Source organism: Saimiri boliviensis, chromosome 17, assembly GCF_048565385.1.
Source record: "Saimiri boliviensis isolate mSaiBol1 chromosome 17, mSaiBol1.pri, whole genome shotgun sequence".
NCBI classification, from domain to species: Eukaryota; Metazoa; Chordata; class Mammalia; order Primates; family Cebidae; genus Saimiri; species Saimiri boliviensis.
This window is the reverse complement of record NC_133465.1, coordinates 56,066,734-56,089,291: the sequence shown is the minus strand read 5'-3', so window position 1 is coordinate 56,089,291 and position 22,558 is coordinate 56,066,734. Positions and strand designations below refer to the sequence as shown.

Genomic DNA, 22,558 nt, shown 5'->3' with positions numbered 1-22,558 from the left:
GTTTGTGCTTATTCACTATAGTAGCAACAGGAAACTAATAAAAACAGTAACCATAATCTAGGATAATCCTATACTGTACTGTAAAGCTGGAAGCACACCAGACAATATATATCAGCACTATGGGTGCTATGTAGTATACTAAATAAAAAAGCAAATTGGGGCCTATGCAGTAAAAAGACAGTGGCATATCTATAAGTATAATACAGCATTCTACATGGTTCAATATAGGATAGAATCCTCCAGTCACTGTAATTTGTATTTTGATTTAGCATAAAGCAACAGAATAGTAAATTTACTTAGTTTATATGAAATATACAGTGTTTGGTAGCTTATACACAAAATAATAATGTAGCAGGCCAGACGCAGTGACTCAAGCCTGTAATCCCAGCACTTTGGGAAGCCAAGGCGGGCAGATCACTTGAAGTCAGGAGTTTGGGACCAGCCAGGCCAACATGGCGAAACCCCGTCTTACTAAAAAACAAATTAAAAAAAAAAATTAGCTGGACATGGTGGCACTTGTCTGCAGTCCCAGCTACTCAGGAGGCTGAGGCAGGAAGACTGCATGAGCCCAGGAGGTGGAGGTTGCAGTGATCCCAGATTGTGCCACTGGACTCCAGCCTGGGCGACAGAGACTCTTTCTCAAAAAAAAAAAAAAAAAAAAAAAAAATTAAATTTTTTAAAGGAAGCTCAAAACTGACATACTCTTTTAATTCTTATCGGTAACTTTAGTATGCTGATGATTATAAATATAAAACAAAAACACCTGGAACAAATACTAAACATTCCAGTCTCAGAACTTTCTTTTCTAGATGGTAACCATAAGCATTTTTTTCAGGCCCTCTAGCAAACAAGCCAGCTGTCTCTGTTCAAAATAACTATCATTCAAAAGTGGAAATGGCCTTGACACCCCTGCTCTACTCCCTCTGACTGGAATGCTTCTCTACAAGAAAAATGGGTCCAAATCAATTGAAGTCATCTTCAAGAAGTCAGTCAAATTTTTTTACTTTGTCAAATACCACTTCAAATGAACCGGTCATCAGGAAAGGTTCAGAATTATTTTCTGTATATAAATATTGTTATTGTTAACATTATTCCTTATGAAGAATATAAGGACGTTTTAATAACTGTGGTAATTTTTTTAAACTTCTTTGTTTTATTCACATCTCACTAAAACAACTCTATCAGTAGAGAGGATTAGAAGGTTATTTTATATAAATGATATCAGGAGTTATCGGGTATTAAAAATTGTTTGAGAATGATTATAACATTAAGCATGGCTAAACACCATACTGTATTTTCACTTACATGTTCAAACTAAACAAGTTCCTTGCAGAAACCGCTTGCCGCCAAATGTAACCTTCAATTCCAACACTTAAAGTAACTTGCAGCCCAATAAACCTTTGGCACTTCTGCGCTGTTTTCTCCCTTTAACCTCTTCAATTTCATTAACAGAGGCTTTACCTTGGGTGGTGATTGCTGCTGTTTGTTGGTACTTCCTGAATGCTGCAGTCTTAGAGCCCGGGGGATAAATTCAGGTGCCAGTGGATTCAACACGTATGTCTTCTTTAGTTCTAAAGCCTCTAACTGAGCTTTGATCTGTTCGAAAGTGATTCCATGTAGGCTATTGTTTTCATGACACAGGGCAATAAACCGTTCCCAGAATTTCCTACAGAAAGGATTTAGAAGATAAGTTTACAATTCAATGGATGAGATCACTGAATGTAGGTAACTAAAGAAAATTTCATATTCCACCCCAACCCCAAATCCTTAAACCCAACAGTCATCTGACTATCACTGAGATACAATCTTTCTACCAGATCACAAGACTCCAGAAGTTTGATTTTGAAAGTGTAGTCATACCTTGTATTATAGTACATATAAAACAGGCTCTCCATTAACTTTGGTTCATCAATGCAAGTAATATGATCAATGCTCACCTATCCACACTAATTCAAAATGATGTTTTTTATTACCCACAAATGCTTTCCAAATTGATGCCAACTCATTTCAAAGAAATTATGTACTCTAGATATACTTACTACATACATATATATACTATATATATAATTCAACATGAATTATAATTTATATACAGATGTATACATACAGATACATGTATATATACATATATACACACCTGTATGTCCTTCTGTGTGTGTGTGTGTGTGTGTGTGTGTGTGTGTGTGTGTGTGTATTTAAATTATAAGGCCAAAGTATCCCAGTGTTAGATGACTAAGAAAAGCCAACTCAGGACATAAATTTGAGCCACAAAGTAGCTAATCCTTATGAGGATTCTTAAGAAATAACCAGCTATCCTGTATTTTTCTCTTAATTAACAGATGCTTGTCACAGGCACAACTTATACTATTATGTGTTAAATGAATTATGAAAAGTATAGGAAGTTGGAATGCTAATTTTAATGTTATTCATTTCTTAATCAAATTAGTAAGTACTAAAGGAGAAAAATACATTCAAAACTTGTTGCATTGGTATGCTGTTGTTCTAGAGGTTTGAAAATTGATTTCTAAATATTAAAATTATTAAATACATATTACAAAAGACAACATAAAAAGTTTTTACATTTTAAATGACTATTATAAATATGCATACCTATGTTTAAAAGAGAGGTTAAAATAATGTTTTATTATGCTATGAAAGATATGTGAGGCCGGGCGTGGTGGCTCACGCCTGTAATACAAGCACTTTGGAGGCCAAAGCAAGCGGATCACCTGAGGTCGGGAGTTCAAGACCAGCCTGACCAACATGGTGAAACCCCATCTTTAAAAAAAAAAAAAAAGATATGTGATATGGTTTCTTCCCAAGTTGGTATTCTTGTGTCCACGTGGACAGCAGGTAATCAAGTTGGCTTAAAGAAGCATAAGTGAAAAGGTTTATATTATAAAAGTTAGTATATGAATGGGAATTGGGTTATTACTATATTCATAAAACTTTGCAGAGTTTAATTTCAAACTATGCTTCTCTTATATATGCCTTCTATCCATCTTTCCTAGTTTCTTGAAGATGAGTTTAAGGAATGAATCGAGATATTGGAGATTCAGAAGGCAGGAGGGTGGGAGGGGGTAAGGAATGAAAAACCACCGGCTGGGTACAATCTACACTATTCAGGTGAGGGGAACACTAGGAGCCCAGACTTGATTACTCTGTAACTTATCCATGTAACCAAAAACCACCTGTACCGATAAAGCTGTTGAAAAAAAAATTTAATAAGAAAAAGTAAAAAATTTTAAATGGAATAAACAAAAAATAATTAGTTCAGAAAAAATTTTAGACCTAAACGACAGAAAAAATAAAAATGAAACATTAAATACGTACTTCTGACCAGAAGACTAAGGCTAGCAAGACATCACATAGGTGCTGGAAATGTGTGTTGCCAAGAAACGCACACTGAAAAGCTGCCCTTTATTTTTAAGAATCCCACTGAGGAACCATGCTTTTTTTCTCATCATAACATGAGAAAATATAAGAAAGGACTATCTTATATAGCACTCAGGATCTAAAATCCATCAACTTTCCCACCCTTTAGTAAGAACAGCCACAATATTCAACTGCATGAATATTTATCAATATAATTCTACTATATACTATATTCAAAAGAAAATTCTTTTTAGTCTAACTGATAAAGTATCAGTTTCATAGACTGGCACTTCATGTTTGTGTTGGACTTCAAAACAAAGCAAAACACCAAGAAGAATGGATTGACTTTTACTCTGTCTAGTTCAGTTTTTTGTTTTGTTTAGAGACAGGGTCATGCTCTGTCACTCAGACTAAAGTGCAGGAAGGCAGTGGCATGATCAGAGCCCACTGTAACCTTGAACTCCTTGGCTAAAGCCTCCCACCTCAGCCTCCAGAGTAGCTGAGACTAAAGGTGTATGCCACCACACCTGGCTAATTTTTTTAATTTTTTTTTTTTTTATAGAGATGGGGTCTCACTATGATGCCAGGGCTGGTTTCAAACTCCTGGGTTCAAGTAATCCTCCCTCCTTGGCTTCTCAAAGTGTTAAGATTATGGACATGAGCTACTGCACCCAGCCTTTAGCTCAATTTTTAATATCAATTCTTATTACATTTTTCATTTCCAGCTTACATAGCCAAAATGCTAGAACTTGCTCTATTTTTAAGCTACCTTTAAAAATTCCATACCCTGTTCCTATATCACCTCACTGACCTTGACTGCAATGAACAGAATTTGAAGTAACACTGAGTTAAGCAGAATCTTCAAACAACCTCATATTTCACAAAAAGCTAGAGACAGTCTGTCTACAAGAAGATTCCAGGGATTTCAAAGAAGTAGCCTTCGAGTTAAAGTATAAATCAATTTAGAAGTAACATTAAGTACTTACCATAAGTTAATCAAGTTAAACTGGTTCCAAAAGTGACCTGAAATTTGCATGTTAAATCTGACTCTTGGTTTTTTTTGGCACATTGATATAACAAAATGGTAAAGCATATGCTAGAACTAGCCTGAAATCTTGACTCTGTCATTCAGTAGCTGTGTGAACTCCTGCAGATTACATAACCTCTCTTTATACCTCAGTTTCTTCATGTGCAAAGTGGGCACCAGCACTACTATTATTATCATTCCTTATTATTGAAAAGACATTTGTGTCTCACCTCTAAACCTTCAGGAAAATGCTTCTTTCCTTCAAAAATTCTTAGGTTTTTTTTTTTTTTTTTTTGAGACGGAGTTTCGCTCTTGTTGCCCAGGCTGGAGTGCAATGGCGCAATCTCGGCTCACCACAACCTCCGCCCCCTGGGTTCAGGCAATTCTCCTGCCTCAGCCTCCGGAGTAGCTGGGATTACAGGCACGCGCCACCATGCCCAGCTAATTTTTTGCACCTTTAGTAGAGACGGGGTTTCACCATGTTGACCAGGATGGTCTCGATCTCTTGACCTCGTGATCCACCCGCCTCAGCCTCCCAAAGTGCTGGGATTACAGGCTTGAGCCACCGCGCCCGGCTAAAAATTCTTAGTTTTAAAGCTGAAATTTTTCCTTTTTTCTCTTTACGTTGGCCCTTGAACTCCCCAATATCTTACCGAAGTACAATATATAAAATTATGAATCATTTCTGAATATAACTGAAAGATCATGTTAGAACGAGGACAAGAATTCACCACTATGGTTATCTAAAGGCTTCATCAATTCTCAGCCACCTTCCTAAAATGTTAATATAATATCCTGTCAACCATTTTTTTAGTACTATTGGTTTAAAAACCCAAGTGTGTATTACACTGTAATATAATCTTACGCATTTCAAAGGATGTAACCTTATTTTTAATCACTGCCTGAACAACACAAAGTTTGGTTTTCTTTCTGTTAACCTTACTTCTAGGATCACTGATAAAACACTAAAAAAATCGCTTGGTACCCTTAGGTCAGAGTGTGTGTGTGTGTGTGTGTGTGTGTGTGTGTGTGTGTAGTGTACATGTGTGTACACATCTACATATAACTCTACACATACATGAAATATGTTTATATTTCACAGAGTAAATAAAATGTGCCAATGAAGAAACTCGGCTCAAGAGAAGACCTTCTCCAAATGCCTGGGCTTGAGGAAATGTTATCACTCTCCTCTTAGCCTCCTGCCATTCCATGCAGATTTATCTGAGCATATCCATCACTTCCGGGAAAGGCAGCATAACCAGAGAGCAGAACGTGGGTTTTGAAGTCAAACTGACATCTGTTTGAGTGAACCACATAATAGCTATGTGACCCTGGGCAACTGAAACTCTCTCAATCAGGCTGCCCATTTAAAATGCAAATAAAATACCCACATTACAGGGTGATTAGGAGGATGGTTTATGTGTGCAAAGCACATAAACCAGCACCTGGCACAAAGAAAGCTGTCAATAAACAGCAGCCACTCTATTAATATTTGTTAGCTTGGCGAGAGAGAGAGAGAGGGAGGATCTTCACTATATCCACTTTGGATTAACAGAAAAAAAATCTGTTTAAAAATACAACAAAAAAGAATATAGAACTGACTGGCGCTTCTGAATTGGTATAATATACACAGTAAGTATTCCTTAAAAACTTGACTGATATTTGGGAATATATTAGTTTTTGTGAAAATATTAAATGAAAAAAGCAGAACAGTCCTAAAGAACTCAAACTACAAAGAACTCACTCTTCCATTTTCCAGGACCCAAGAATCACGTTATGTACTCTTGAGTTTACTTGTATTGTGAGATTAAATTAACATAAAATTAAATTAGTGAGATTTAAGCTTAAATATCCATATGTCCCAACTATCAATTCTTGGGCTATAGTCATAATTAAACTGGACAAATAAAGCAGATAATTTTTTTCACTTAACACAATATATTTACTTCCCTGAAAATATTCTGCTTAGCTTATCAATGTGTATTCCTTGACACTTCCCAGCTGAGCAGTAAGAAACAGGCAACAGTAGACTCAGCTTTGAAGTTAAAAATTAGCCCTGGATAATTCTGAGAGCATGGTGTCAGGAAGAATTATTCAACCATTTGCTCTAAGAAAGTAATGATTTCTGTCAGAGAATGGACAAAAATGCTGATCTCATGCAATTCACAGCATAACATGACTCTATAAGAAAGGTGTAATGGTTTCTGTAAAAATATTCAGGTTGGTAAATATATTTGGAGTTATTTATAAGGAGAGCCCAAAACTAATGTGGCTTAACACTATTCTTTTTCAAATTTTCTTTGAGACAGGGTCTTGCTCTGTTACCCAGGCTGGAGTGCAGTGGCATGATCATTATAGCCTCGACCTCCTGGGCTCAAATGATCTTCCCACCTTAGCCTCCTCAGTAGCTGTCACCATAGGCACATGCTACCATACCCAGTTAAATTTTGTAATTTTTTTAGGGACAATGTTTTCCCATGTTGCCCAGGCTGGTCTCAAACTCCTGAGCTCAAGCAATCTACCCATGTGGGCCTCTCAAAGTGCTGGGATTACAGGTGTGGGCCACTGCACCTGGCCAGAACACTATTCTTAGATCCATTTATTCCCCTAATAGTTTCTAGCTGTTTTCAACATGTCCCAATCTATACATGTGCCTTAACATATTCCATTCTAATCAAATTGTATGTGCTGTCTCACTTATCAAATAATAAATATATGCAAAAATGGTAAAATACCACAAGCAACATTCTAACCAAATATACTTTCAATGACTAGTAAAGTAAATAAAGTAAATTCTTAGGATAGAAGCCAAATTAGTAGACTCCTTGATATACTTGGTTCTTCTATTTGTTTGTAACTTAGAATTAAGATAGTCTTGGCTGGGTGTGGTGGCTCAGGCCTGTAATCCCAACACTTTGGGAGTATGAGGTGGGCAGATCACTTGAGTTTGCGAGTTCAAAACCAGCCTGGCCAACATGGAGAAATCCCATCTCTACTAAAAATACAAAAAAAAATTAGCTAGGCATGGTGGTGCATGCCTGTAATCCCAGCTAGTCGGGAGGCTGAGGTAGGAGAATCACTTGAATTCAGGAGGCGGAGGTTGCGGTGAGCCGAGATCGTGCCATTGCACTCCAGCCTGGGCAACAAGAAGAAAACTCCATCTCAGAAAAAAAAAAAAATACTCTCCCCCTTCCAATTTTTTGTCATTAGTGACTACAAATGCATGGCAATATATTTTTAAAGTATGAAATTAAAGATGTTACAATAGAATTGTTTATAGATAAGTAAGTCACAGACCCTTCAAACTTTGTTTCTTAAAAAAAAATTTTTTTCATCAATTAAAACTCTAATTGATTCCTTTAATGATAGCTTTCCCCTATAAAGGATATTAACTTTTTGAAGGATCTTAAATTCTAATACATGAATTTATTCTTACAGATCCCAAATAGTCTCCCTTCTCATAGAATTTTGCTTCCTGCTAGAATACAAAAATAGATAATAAAGTGCTGTCATTATCTATATTGCAAGAAAAAAACCTGATTTAAAGAGTGCCATGTCCTAATAGTTTTGTCTACTTTAATTCTAACATATCAAAAAGAAATAATTACCCAAGACAGATTCAGGACTATCTACATCTCTGTTTACTATTCTGAACTTCCTATGACAGGTACTAGCATACTTATAAAATTTTAAGTAATCCCTAGTGTATTTCTTTCTTTTTCACAAAAGAATATTATAAATATCTGTTCAAGTGCTTTTTTTTTTTTTAATGCTAACACAGTTATTCAGTACTCAGAAGGCCAAATCTTCCATTACTGGCTTCGTACAGTTAAAATTCCGATTAACTGGTATAAGTCACAAGTGTATAAAAAAAAAAATTTGTGTGTAGGTTGATATTTTAACCATATTTAGTAGAAATTGTTCCTTAAAACTAAAGTCTAATGAAAGGACTAACAATCCTATCGAAAGACAAGTAATGACTACTTCTAACCCCTTTAATGTTAAGATCTTCTGGATTAACCAGATACAAAGAATTATCTACATTGAGAAACCTTAAGAGAGCACGACTACAGAAGGAAATTCATCAAAAATTATTACAATGAAGGGGGGAAAGTGAGGCACTAAGGGATACAAAAGTTAATATACATCAAAGACATATACACACATGAAACCAGCTCAGGATCCTTGCTCTAGTTGTTGCTTTTTCCTGGAGCACTTTTACCCCAGATAGCCTCATACCTTACTCCCTCATTTCCAAAGTCAGCTTCTCAGTGAGGTCTGCTCTCACCACGATATTTACAATCACAAGCCAGTCTGTCCCATCCCCATCACTTCCAATTCCCCTTAATGTTTTATTTCTTTTCCATTCAACTTACCATGTAAAATATTATACAATATTCCTATTTAGTTTATTATAATCTTCCTCTCCTCATCAGTAAAATGTAAGCCCCACAAGGGCAGAGATCTTTGTCTATTTTGTTCACAGATGTATCTTCAGCAGCTAGAAGAGTGCTTAGAAGCTAGAAGGCACTCAGGAAATATCTCTTGAATAATGGCTCAATGAATAAACAATTATGCATACAATGAATAGATCCAAAGTAATATGCTTTCGTGTTCCCTTTGGATATCAGGCTATAATAAACCTGATTTTAATTATCCAGAAGGTCATATGAATGTACACATAGGTATACAAATCATGTCACATTTCCCCTTTAGTGTCTCAATCAGTAACACATAATTACCTGCATCTTCCAATAGAGCACAGAGCAATGGGATCACCCACCACAGCAACCAGGGATTGTGCTCTTGTGATGGCAGTATTGAGAAGCTTGTAGTTAGATAAAAAACCATAATCTAAGTCCTCTGTGGAATCTTCCAGAAGTTGCTCTTTCTTTTTAATTGGTGTCTGTTTATGTTTACAAGTATGTCTTGTACGTACTGTGCTAAGAAACAAAACTCTGAACTGCTTTCCTACAAAGAAAATTTTTAAGAAAAGACTTAAGATTGTCATTCTGAACCACTGATATTAATAAAAGCATTGCATTTTAAAAAATGTAATTTGTAAATGACAAACATTGGCGAAGATGTGGCAAAACTGAAACCCTTATGCACTGCTGGTGAGAATGTACAATGGTACAGCTGCTGTGGAAAATAATGTGGCACTTCCTCAAAAAATTAAACATAGAATTACCACACGATCCGGTAATTCCATGCTTAAGTACATCTTCAAAAGAAATGAAAGGAGCCACTCAAACAGATGCTGGTATATCCTTGTTCACAGCAGCATTATTCACCATAGCCAAAAGGTGGAAGCAACACAAGTAAGTATCCCTGGACAGATGAACGGATTAACAGAATGTGGCATATACATTCAATAGATTATTCAGCCTCCTAAAGGCATGAAACTCTGAGACATCCTACAACATGAACGAACCTTGAAGGCATTAAGCTAAGTGAAATAAACCAGTCATACAAGGACAAATACTATATAATTCCATCTGTATGAGGTAGCTAGAAGAGTCAAATTCACAGAGAAAGAACGTACAAGGGTGACTGCCAAGAGAGAAGGAGGAATGGGTCATTTAATGCATATAGAGTTTCAGTTTGGAAAGATAAAGTCCTGGAGATGAATGGCGATGACTGTTGCACAATAATGTAAACGAACTTAATGCCACAGAACTTAACGTTGATAAAAATGGTTAAAATGGTAAATTTTATGTTATATTATCTTTTACCACCATAAAAATTTTTTTAAATAATACTGCTGGAACCAACCTTAAAGACTATCTAGTCCCAGGTTCCGCCCAATACAAGGACCCTTTGCTGAAGCAGTTATCTAGTCTCTGGCCAATGAGGGCAGGCACAGCTGCTTTCATAAGGAAGTCTACAGAAAGTCTAGGTGTATTATATTTTATCTGACGTGCTTTATATAGTAACGTATCTATTCTCTTACCCTATGACAAACCTCAATACAGTGTGGATGTCAGTCCTTAGTCTTCTCTTCTCTAGGTCAAACAATCCTAGTTTTTTCAACCATTCCTGACTCACATGGCAGTTTCTAGACCATTCATTACCCTAAGTCTCCTCTGAGTGCTTTCTAATTTGCTCCTAATGTTCTTTCTAAAATGCTCATCTAAATTCTGTATAATCTGGACAACACATGGTACAGTGGAACTACTTTTTGCCCCACAATCTGACCGCTATGTATTACTCTTACTACTGGTATCATCCTAAAACCTAACATTGGATTAGGCTTCATTTAGAGTTGACATATTAAGTGTTGCTTCATATATTTAAAAGCACAAATTTTATAGCCATTCATTACATGAAGATAATTTAAAAGAGTTGCTGTTAACTATAAACTCAGAAAAGTCTATAGATAAAAATCTTTATGAAGAAATTCATCCTCAGATACAGTATAAGAGCAGAAAGTGTTATATGCTATTGTGACTGTAATTCACAGCACACACATACCATGTGGCATTTATACAATTATGGTCACAGAAAAGGTATATTTGTTAATACTTACTTTATTTGGATATAAAAATTTAATAAACATGTAAATGAGTTCAACCTTTAATTGCTAAACTTCGCATTAAAGAACTTGATAGGAAATGAGCACATAAGTGCTTCTTCAGAAAAGAGATCTTGAGTATTAAAAATCTGATGTGAACACACTTTAGATTTAAGCATTTGAATGACTTAATTCATTTCAATTAATACTTACCTTGAACATTTAGCACCCTTTCTACATTAACATCAGATAATCTCTTTTTTCGAAGTTCAGCACGTATTCTAAACACTTGATCAGCATATGGAGTCACCACACCAATACTGCCATCATCTAACTTCCCCCACGCTACTGGCCACTTCCTTCTTAACTCTTCTACGCGTTCCACCACTTCAAACACCTTTAAACAAACACACACACACATATTAAAGTTATCACCAATGTTTGGAGAAAATAATATGATCACTGAAACAGATTATAAAGGATCCCATTTTAGCAGATGCCATTTAGAAAAACTAGCTCTAAATGGGAGTAACGCTTTGCTGATGTGAACAGAGTGACAATGCAAATTTTTCCTTTACATTTTAAACAGTAAAATTTCCCAATAATAAAACCAGTGGAAACAAGAAAATCAGAGATAATGCTATTGGCCCCCAAGTTCCTGTGTAGGGAGGAACAAGCTCAAGTTCCTGTATGGGGAAAAAGACAGGGAGTGGCCATGATACCAGGGAAAGCAAGTCCTCATAGCCCCAGGAATCCTCAGTCCACTCTCTCCAGATCAGGCCAATGAAACTAACCAACCAACAGGAAAGCTTCCTGTCATCAGTGACATCACCAAGTACCAGCAGTACAAGGTCTAACACTGTCCCCTTCTTCACTGATATAACCAAGCAGACCAGCCAACAGCCATCAACTGACACCAAACCACAGTTGGGACTAGGCCACATCTGGATCAGAGAAACAGACTTTCAGAATTCAAGGCCTGCTAGTGGTACAAGTCCAGCCAAGCCATTTCATTAACTTTGCAATAATAAAGCAATGCCACAGTTTATGCAGCTGAATTTTTGAGATTCCATTTATTGGAGTACGATAGGGTTTTTAGGATAGTTTGTTCTATTTTAATTCAATGAACCGATCAAACAGTTTCAATGTTTGGCACAGTGCAGAAGATACAAAACTTAATAAAACATGTTCCTCGCCTGCTACTTACTAAGAAGAGCTTACAGTTTATTTAGACAAGAGAGTCACAATAAAAAATATAAGGCAAGCACAATAGAGGGTCTAGTCAAAAGTCCAGGGGCATACAGAGGAAGGAGATATCTTTTAAAATGTCTTTCAGTACATCATTTCTTTATTACTAACAATAACTATTTGAATTTATAATATTAAATATATTTAATAAAAATTGACAATTTTCATCTTTTGAAGAACTTGAAGGTTATTGACTAGGAAGCAGTTTCCATGTCCAGAAGCAAATTCAACGAACTACAGAGGTAAGGACTATAGTCATCCTGTTGTTATTATGACACAGCACCAAGTGCATGAAACACACAGACTACCCAGGGAACATGAAGAGCAAACTAGACTAAAGACATGGCGTCCTCACTATCAGGAAACAGAGTAGACATACTGAGTCTACTGCAGTAAGGAATAAGAAAAATTTATCTTTACCCATGTGGTTAGATATGAGGATAGATGAGTTGGGAGACACGTCTGATTCCCCGTCCCACCCCACAAACAGAGTTCTCACCACTAAGCAACACACAACCAATTCTGCACTTTATCCTCCTGTTGTGTAGTCAAAAAACAGACTTAGAATGATGATATGAGTCATTTTGGGAAACCTCTCTCCCAGACAGACATCTTTTAAGCTGGTCAAAATTAGCAAAGACAAACACTCAAAGTCTCTAAAGACAAATCAAAGAGATTAAAAGAAAACGAGAAGCATGTATCTATTCAACAAAACCTATAAAGACTCACTAAGAACAGTGGAAGATTGAGGCCTGCAAGCTAGGGACTGCCCCACTCCCCCACAGCTGTGTCTTACAAACACAGCTGTTTCAACGGCCAAGGGACAATCCCCATCTCCCTGGCTCCCACCTATTCCAGGTGCTTTGGGCAGCTAGTAAACATTGGCAGATTTCATTTTTCATAGCTCTGTGCTGCAGAAGGCCTATGGTAAGCAGTTGGCAGTAGTCAGGTGGTGCCTGTTCCCCAACCCCCACCTCCTGCTACATAGGGACTGGGACAGCGGGTGGCAGCGCAGTCCCTCTTTCCTACGTAGCTCTGTATGGCCTTGGCAGCCCATTGACAGTTTCCATGTTCTCCAGCTTTCTAGCACAGAGGACCTATGCTGGGTAGATTCAACAGCCAATGAACATCAGCAGATCCCAACCTCCCCTGGTGTGCGCTGGAGAAGACCCACACTTGGTAGTGGCACCAGCTGGATAGAAGCACCTGGATGGCAGCATGGATTACATACAGACACACAGCATATGCAGAGCTCCTGCTCCACAGGACAGATGCAGGTTGGGACAAGCAGTGAGGGACAGTTCCATGTCCTTCCCCAACAACTGCTCTGTAAGTTCTGCACAGGAGAGAGTGAGAGGAAGGCTCACAAACTGGCAACATTCTGTCTCTGCCAAGAGATCCATGGCAGCTGGATCACACCGTGGAGCAATTTATACCCCAGGAAGTAGAAAAAAGTGAAAACACTGAAATGAAAAATTATTGCCAGGAGTCAACTGTAGATTTGAGCTAACAGAAGCATGAATCAGCAAATGTGAAGACACACAGCGGTTATGCAATCTGAAGAACAGAGACAAAAAGTAATGCAGAAGAAAGAACAGAGCCTCAAAGAAGTATGGAACACCAATTAAGCTCACCAACTTTGAGCAGGATAAACACAAGGAGATCCACACCCAGACAACCATAGTCAAAACTAAAATCAAAAACTAAAATCAAAAACAGCAAACAAGTCACCACTTACAAAGAAATTCCAGTAAGACTAAAAGATTTCTCCCCAGAAATAATGGAGGCCAGAAAGCAGTGGGAAAACATATTTCAATGTGCTAAAAGAAAAAATTCAACCAATAATCTTATATTCTACTTTTCAAAAATGAGGGCAAAATAAAGACGTGCCCAGATGAAACAAAACCTAAGAGAATTCCTTATTTGCAGATTCCCCTTACAAGAAATACTAAAGAAGTTCTTCAGGGTGAAAGCAAGTGATACCAGACAGTAATCCAAATCCACACAAATAAAGTATATTGGTAAAGGTAATTATGTGGGTAATTATAGAGGACAGTATAATAATGCGTTTCCGCCGGGCGCGGTGGCTCAAGCCTGTAATCCCAGCACTTTGGGAGGCAGAGGCGGGTGGATCACGAGGTCAAGAGATCGAGACCATCCTGGTCAACATGGTGAAACTCCGTCTCTACTAAAATACAAAAAAATTAGCTGGGCATGGTGGCGCGTGCCTGTAATCCCAGCTACTCAGGAGTCTGAGGCAGGAGAATTGCCTGAACCCAGGAGGCGGAGGTTGCGGTGAGCCGAGATCGTGCCATTGCACTCCAGCCTGGGTAACAAGAGCAAAACTCCGTCTCAAAAAAAAAAATAAATAAAATAATAATAATAATAATAATAATAATAATGCGTTTCTTCTCCTTTCTCCTCTTAACTGATTTAAAAAGCAATTGCATAAACTCATATGTATATAATTGTATTGTTAGGTTATAATATATAACAATGTAATATATCTGACAATAACAGCACAAAGAAGGTGGGTAAAAAATGACACCAGATGGTAACTCAAAAGCAGAAAGAGAAGTGAAAAGAATCAGTATATATAAGAAGGTTAATATAGCAAACTCCATAAACATGTACTTGTCATCCTTCTCTCAGAATTGTTTTTTAAAAAGTGCATAAAGTAATAATTTAAAAAATAGAGTATTGGCCGGGCGCGGTGGCTCAAGCCTGTAATCCCAGCACTTTGGGAGTCCGAGGCGGGTGGATCACGAGGTCAAGAGATCGAGACCATCCTGGTCAACATGGTGAAACCCCGTCTCTACTAAAAATACAAAAAATTAGCTGGGCATGGTGGCGCGTGCCTGTAACCCCAGCTACTCAGGAGGCTGAGGCAGGAGAATTGCTTGAACCCAGGAGGCGGAGGTTGCGGTGAGCCGAGATCGCGCCATTGCACTCCAGCCTGGGTAACAGGAGCGAAACTCTGCCTCAAAAAAAAAAAAAAAAAAAAAAAATAGAGTATTGAGTTTGCTACATATAGGTATATTACATATACTATAATAGCACAAAAAAGAAGGGGGTATAGAGCTATGTCGGAGTATAGTTTCTATATCTCATTGGAATTAAGTTGGTATAAATTTGAAGTAGATTCTGATAAATTAAGATGTATATTGTAAGCCCTAAAGAAATCACTAAGAAAATAACTCAAAAATATAATTAAAAAATAATTAAAGGAAATGGCCAGGTGTGGTGGCTCACACCTGTAATCCCAGCACTTTGAGAGGCTGATGTGGGTGGATCACTTGAAGTAGGAGTTTGAGACCAGCCTGGCCAAAATGGTGAAACCCCATCTCTACTAAAAATATAAAAATTAGCCAGGCATGGTGGCAGGCACTTGTAATCCCAGCTACTCAGGAGGCTGAGGCACAAGAATCACTTGAGCTTGGGAGGCGAAGGTTGCAGTGAGCCAAGAACACACCAATGCACTCCAGCCTGGGCAACAGAGTGAGACTCTGTCTCAAAAAAATGAAGAAAGAATAATTAAAGGAATTAAAATGTGACACTAGAAAATATGCACTTAATACAAAAGACGGCAATAAAGGAGACACAAGAAATCAAAAACTACATGAGACACAGAAGAAAAAAGCCTAAGGTAAATCCAGCCACATTAACAATAACATTAAATGTGAATGGATTAAAAACCCCAATCAAAAGGCAAAGATGGCTAGGTACAGTGGCTCACACCTGTAATTCCAGAACTTTGAGAGGCTGAGAGAGGTGGATCACTTGAGCCCAGGAGTTCAAGACCATCCTGGACAACATGGCAAAACCCTATCTCTACAAAAAATACAAAAATTAGCTGGGCATGGTGGTGTGCATCTGTAGTCCCAGCTACTCAGGACGCTGAGGTGGGAAGATCATCTGAACACAGGAAAGTCAAGGCTGCAGTGAGCCATAATTGTGTCACTGCATTCCAGTCTAGGTGACAGAGCAAGAACTTGTCTCAAAAACAAAACAAACAAAAAGGCAGAGATTTTCAGACTTTTTTTAAAAATCAAGATCAAATAATACGCTGTCTACAGGACATGCACTTTAGATTCAAACATGTAAATAAGATGAAAGTAAAATAATTTTTAAAAAGATATACCATGGAAACAGCAACTATACAAGCTGAAATGGTTATGCTAATGTCAGATAAATCAACTTTAAAACAAAAAATTCTACTAAATTCTACTACAGATAAGGAGGGATATTTATTTATCTTACTTTTTTGAGACAGGGTCTAGCTCTGTCACCCAGGCTGCTGTGCAGTGGTGCAATCTCAGCTCACTGCAACCTCCACCTCCCTGGCTCAAGCCATCCTCCCACCACAGCCTCCTGAGTAGCTGGTACTAAAGGCACCTGCCACCACTCCCAGCTAATTCTTTTGTATTTTTTGTAGAGATAGGGTTTCACCACACTGCCTAGACTGGTCTTGCACTTCTGAGCACAAGCAATGTAACCACCGCCACCTCCGAAGTGCTGGGACTACAGGCGTGAGACACCACACCCGGCCAAGGAGGGGCATTTAAAAATGATAAAAAGGTCAATCTGTTAGGGAGACATAACAATTATAAATATAGATAGTTAACTGCAGATTCTCAAAACATTTGAGGCAAAAAACATGTTCTCCTCTATGCCTCAGTCCCCACCAAGCCCAATGGATTCATTTTGTGTATCTGTACAACTCTATCTACCTCTCAGATCACACCATCTTACGGTTATTATCCATAGCTCCTCCCTTCCAGATGAATTTTTCAAAGTTAAGAACCATATCTTGGCCCAGTGTGGTTACTCACACCTCTAATCCCAGCATTTTAGGAAGCCAAGGTAAGAGAATCGCTTTAGCCCAGAAATTCAAGACTAGCTTGGGCAACACAGTAAGGCCTCATTTTTACAAAATATATATTTTTTAAATTATCCAGGTGTCGTAGTGTGTACCCACAGTCCCAGCTATTCAGGAGGCTGAGGCTGAAAGATCACCTGAGCCCAAGAGGTCAGGGCTGCAGTGATCACACTACTGCACTGCAGCCTGGGTGACAAAGGGAGACTCTGTCTCAAGAAAAAAAAAATTCATATCTTTGGTGCTTAGTATTTAAATTGTACTTTTTTTCCACCTTGGCATTAAAATGAAAGCATTTCATTATTCTGGGATATAAGTTCAGAATCAAGAAAAAAAGAATGATCTTTCTCAGTCTCCCGCTACCATTTTTAAGCATGTGAAAGAAGACACAATTTCAAATGATGTACAAAGCACAAGATATATAAAATAAAAAATATGTTGCCCAAACAAAGGAGAATTATGCACAGCACAAATGCTATGAGTATTCCTTCAACTTGTGGTTCCTGAATTTTACTTTTAATTCCAACCTTTTTTTAAGTTCATTTTTATTTTAACTCTATGTAAGACTATCTTATTTTCATAACAGTGGAATGTAAATTATTTTCAAATGCCTTCCTATTAGTCAGAATCTTTATAAAAGATACCATTTCTCTCCTATGAATGTAACTGATGCCACTTGCTCTGCTTGTTCTAGAATACAAAATAGATTTGAGTTTTGCCTTTAAGTTATATACCATCAAGGAAAGTCCGGAGCTTCTAAAAATCATCTTACTGTCCAAACATACTAGTATCCAAATATGCCTACAGTGATATTCAAATATTCAAAATGCCTACACTGGTATTCAGCTGAGGTGAACACGGTCAGTTTTTGCCCTTTGCATAAAGAGTCCTGGAGCAATGTGCCTCAAAATTTTTGACTACAGTAACTCATGGGGCTGAAGACACTGTCTGAACAACCATGCTCTGGTGAAAGTCAAGATGGCTTGAAATGTCTCTAAAGTTACAGGCTTAATATTTAAAGGTCACATGACCTTTAAGGTGCACTGTCTTTGTGTTCCTTTAATATGAATAAATATATATATTTTTTAAAAAAAACACCTTTGAATAAAACTGACAGTCCATGAACCTGCACCTTATTTATTCTATAGCTTATAGGTTTCTTGGGAAACACACCAGGTCACTATGAATGAACAAGTAACCCAGGCTGAGAAACTGAGCCTCTGGCAAACATCAATCTAGCCTCAGGATCAAGGCTCAAGGCTCAGCTCTGATCCCTGATGTCACCGCAGGGTCACCAAGGCTTCTCCATTTCAGGCCCTGCTTTCTGCTTCCTGTCATCCCTCTCACCCATAACCCTGGCTAATTTTTAAGCCAGTGGTTTCCAACTTGAGTGCAAAAACAATAAAGGAGACCCCTAAAGTTATTTTCAATATTTCAAATATTGAAAGAAAAGTTTACCTTTTCCTAAAATTAAATGGCACAGACTAAACAAAATGTCAAGTTTCTCTGCATTTGGCTAGGATTTTATCAAGTGAGTACTAATGATTTTCTTGTACTGACTTCTAACTACAGGCCCATGAGCAATGTCTTAATGAAAAAATGAATTCCTACTACATAATAAAAGCAATTTCTTTGTAATATAATATGGGTAAAGCAGGGAATTCAAGGGCAGTGGAGACTGGAGATCAAGAGCCATGCCCCTAATGATCCACCATCCTCCTGGCTTCCTGAAGTCCAGAACTCCACTCCCTCCTGACAGACTTAACCCCAGGATTTCTGGTTTGTTAGCCCCTGAAGACTGCTCTTTTTTAGGTCTGCTGCCTGATCTCACCCTTCAAACTACTCACATTCTCTCTGAACATAAAAACCCAGAAATTGTAAGAGAACTATGTAAGTTGGAGAACATTATGGAATTGGAATGCTGCTGTCTGGGTCTGTGTGATCTCTTTGGATTCTGCAATTCAAGTCTTACTCATTTAAAATAACTCATTTGCATAAGCACTATAAAACTTACTCAGAGTCTATTTTAGATACCTAACAATAATGATCTAATTGAGAACAATGTTGGTTTTTCTTTTGAATGAAATCATGTATTTTGTGTCTTACCATAAGACAAAAAGTAAATCAAAGTTTTTGTTTCCTGTAGGAGATTCATCTGAACAAATCAATGTTATACAAGAAAGAATAAACTTTACATACTATTTACATGTAAATGAAGTCAATACACAATACAATGTCAACCCAAAACTTTAAATCAATGCTCAACAAAACCAGATGACGTGACTGAGAAAACGTTAACAATTTTCAAAAAGAATTAAGGTACCTCTGCATTATTATAAAAAGCTGTGCTGTTTTTTTCTTGTACATCTTCTCCTCGTGCTGTAAAGAAAGTTAGTGGGTAGAAATCTTTGTGTGCTGGCTGCTTCCCACTGGCCATCAGTTTGCCCTCATAGAAAAGCTCAGAGGTGTAACTGCAGTAAAAGACAAAAAGGGGGAAAATCTACATCAAAATTAATTTCGCCCATAAGAAAAAAAAATCAGTCAATTCTAATAATACTGCCTTATGTCCATGATTAATTTTAATCCAATCATCTAACACTTACAATGCCAAGAATTTCTCCAAAAATACCAAGAGTAGGCTCCTGGCATAACATTGTTAAATGGAATGATTTTGATAAGGTATGAAGCCCAAACAGGAATAAATGATGACAGTTTCAATACAAGATGAGACTTTATGAGGAAATTTGCTAGCCAGTATATTTCCTTGGTTAATATATATTATTTAAATGGGTCACATACAATCATGTAACACATAATGATGATTTAGTCAACAACAGTATATGTGATGATGGTCCCATAAGATCCTAATGCTGTATTTTTACCATACTTTTTCCATGTTTAGATATACAAATACTTACCACTGCTTTACAATTACCTACAGTATTCAGTACAGTAGCATGCTTTGTACAGGTTTGTAACCTATAAGCCAATAGGCTATATACACCATGAAACCTGTATGTGTAGTAGGCTATGCCATCTAGGTTAGTGTAATCTGTGATGTTCACACAACAAAATCGCCTAATGACACACTTCTCAGACCCATGATTATACTAATACATGCAAACACATAGACATACAGACGTTGAAACAATGTACACAACTGGAAGACAGTCAAGCCTTCAACTGTAAAATGAATCCACTTTACTGATGAAGACATCTAGTACTTGATTCATCAGTGACTGTAGTAAATGACTGAAAACAATAAAATAATCACATTTTTAGAGATATAATCACATCTATCCAATTGCTTTCAGGGAAACCTAAAAACAGTTTTCACATGGCTGACATCATCAATATTATTAAATTATACGAAACTTTTTTGTAAGTTTCTGGTCAGCGTAGTGACTGGAAAGGAGGACAAAGGGGCTTTCGCTCCGCCTCCTGATCGGGATTAGGGTTACATGCTGCATTCGGTTGTGACAATCCATTGAGGTTGTTGAGATATACACCTTTATAGATGCACACTATAGCTAATAGAAATCTTTTAAAACTTATTAATAAGCTTCATGGCTTTTATCTCCCTCCCTTTCTATTCTTTCTTCCTTTAGAGAGAGGAGACTCCTTGAACAAGACAGCCAAAGACATAAGCAAACCATCATGTTGTTTGTCAATATATTTATTATGTCCAGAATTGTCCTTGTGGTGTTAACATGTATATATAATTATTATTTTTATCAACAGTTACTGGCTCATAACTGTCATAGCTCTTGTTACATTCTTTTGTTATAATTTGAGTATATAGGGTCTCAAGAAGAAGAACGTCTCTGACCTTCTTCTGCCTTCCTTTCAATTGCCCCAAGGCAGGACTCTAATCTTCCCCCAACTTTTTATTCTTATTTTTGTTTTTGAAATAGGGTCTTGCTCTTTCACCCAGGCTGCAGTGCTACCGCGTGATCATGGGTCACTGAAGCCTCAACCTCTCAGGTTCAAGCAATCCTTCCGCCTCAGCCTCTCAAGTAGCTGGGACCACAAGTGTGTGCCACCATGCCCAGCTAATTTTTTTCTTTTTTGGTAGAAAGGGGGTCTCCCTATGTTGCTCATGCTGGACTCAAACTCCTGAACTCAAGCAAACCTCCTGTCTCATCCTCCCAGAGTGACTGTGGGTCTTAAGACTCACCACAGAGAGGGTCCCACCCTATACTCTGTGGGAAGGAATGCTGACTTCACAAAGCTTCCATAAAAACTCAAGAGAACTGGGTTCGAAAGCCTCTAGAAAGCTGAACGTGTGGAGGTTCCTGGAGGGTGGCATACTCAGGGAGGGCAAGCCAGCTCTGTGCTCTTTCTCCCATACCATGCCCTTCATCTGTATCCTTTGTAATAAATATCCTTAATAATAAACCAGTACATGTAAATAACTGTTTCCATGTATTCTGTGAGCCACTCCAGCAAATTAAGTGAACCCAAAGACCCAAAGAGAGGGTTGTAGGACCCTCAACTTGAAGCCAGTTGGTTAGAAGTTCCCAAGGCTCAGACTTGTGACTGCTGGAGGGGGCTGAGAGAGGGGCAGTCTTCTAAGCCCTCAACCTGTGGGATCGGACACCATTTCTGGGTAGGTGGTGTCAGAACTGAATTGGAGGACACCCAGCTGGTGTCCCCTGCAGAAATGATTGCTTATTTGTTGGTGAGAAGGAATTCCCTATATTCAGTCAGAAAAGTCTTCTGTATTAAGTGTTGTGAGAGAGTAGAGGAAGAAAACGATTTGAGGGTTTTTCCCCAAATAACCCTATTCTATGAAAAATTACAATTCTGACTTCTGAAGTTTTCTCTTAAAGACATAAAATTAAACATAATTTGCAAGACTAGGGACACTACATACGTCTGTTGGGAATCACCTGTCCCTAGTAACAGCGCTGTTTTGAGTTCCCTCCCACCAGACCACAGAAAGTAGGACACGGAGGGGGCAGTTCACACCTACTTGATGATAGCTTCGTGGGAGCGGTAGTTCTCACACAGGAGAATCCTACATGGGAACTCAGCAGGGTAATGCTCATAGAGTCGGTCAAGTAATGAAACGTGAAGGTTTCTCTCCCTGGCAAACTCGCTGTAAACAAAAGGACTGAGCTGTAACAGACAAACATACAGAGAAAGTTTAACTGAATATACATAGTATTTTTTAAACTACTTATAAAAAATCAACTATGCTAAAACTTCTTGTATACAGAACTTCAACATGCTAAATGCTGGAGCAAGCACAATCAGTAATATTTTCTGTGAGCAATTACTACTATTAAGAACTGGGTTAAAATTTCTAACACCTCAGCTTACCAACACTAACCTAGAGTTTCTACATATAAGCTGACAAAGGGCTCCCCAACATAATAATAATAAACAGCTACTACTTCAGTAATTCCAGGGATGCAACCCACTGCATCACCAGGGGAGTCAAACAGTTATTTCACTGACATTGATCAATTATTTAAAATGATGAACTGGTAGGATATACAGCCCACCACTAAAA

The 22,558-nt window shown here is 37.8% G+C and overlaps 1 protein-coding gene across 3 annotated transcripts in view; it reads right to left on the bottom strand.

Moving 5' to 3' along the window:
• The window catches only part of HELZ (helicase with zinc finger), a 174,019-nt gene that overhangs the window by 56,710 nt on the left and 94,751 nt on the right, over nt 1-22,558 (bottom strand). For all 3 annotated transcript variants that reach the window (XM_074388875.1, XM_010342501.3, XM_074388876.1), the window contains 5 exons: nt 22,016-22,161; nt 19,364-19,511; nt 11,130-11,313; nt 9,145-9,373; nt 1,462-1,666 (listed from right to left, as the gene is read on the bottom strand). In XM_074388875.1, the coding sequence (XP_074244976.1) occupies nt 1,462-1,666; nt 9,145-9,373; nt 11,130-11,313; nt 19,364-19,511; nt 22,016-22,161 (912 nt within the window). The remainder of the gene's footprint in view (nt 1-1,461; nt 1,667-9,144; nt 9,374-11,129; nt 11,314-19,363; nt 19,512-22,015; nt 22,162-22,558) is intronic.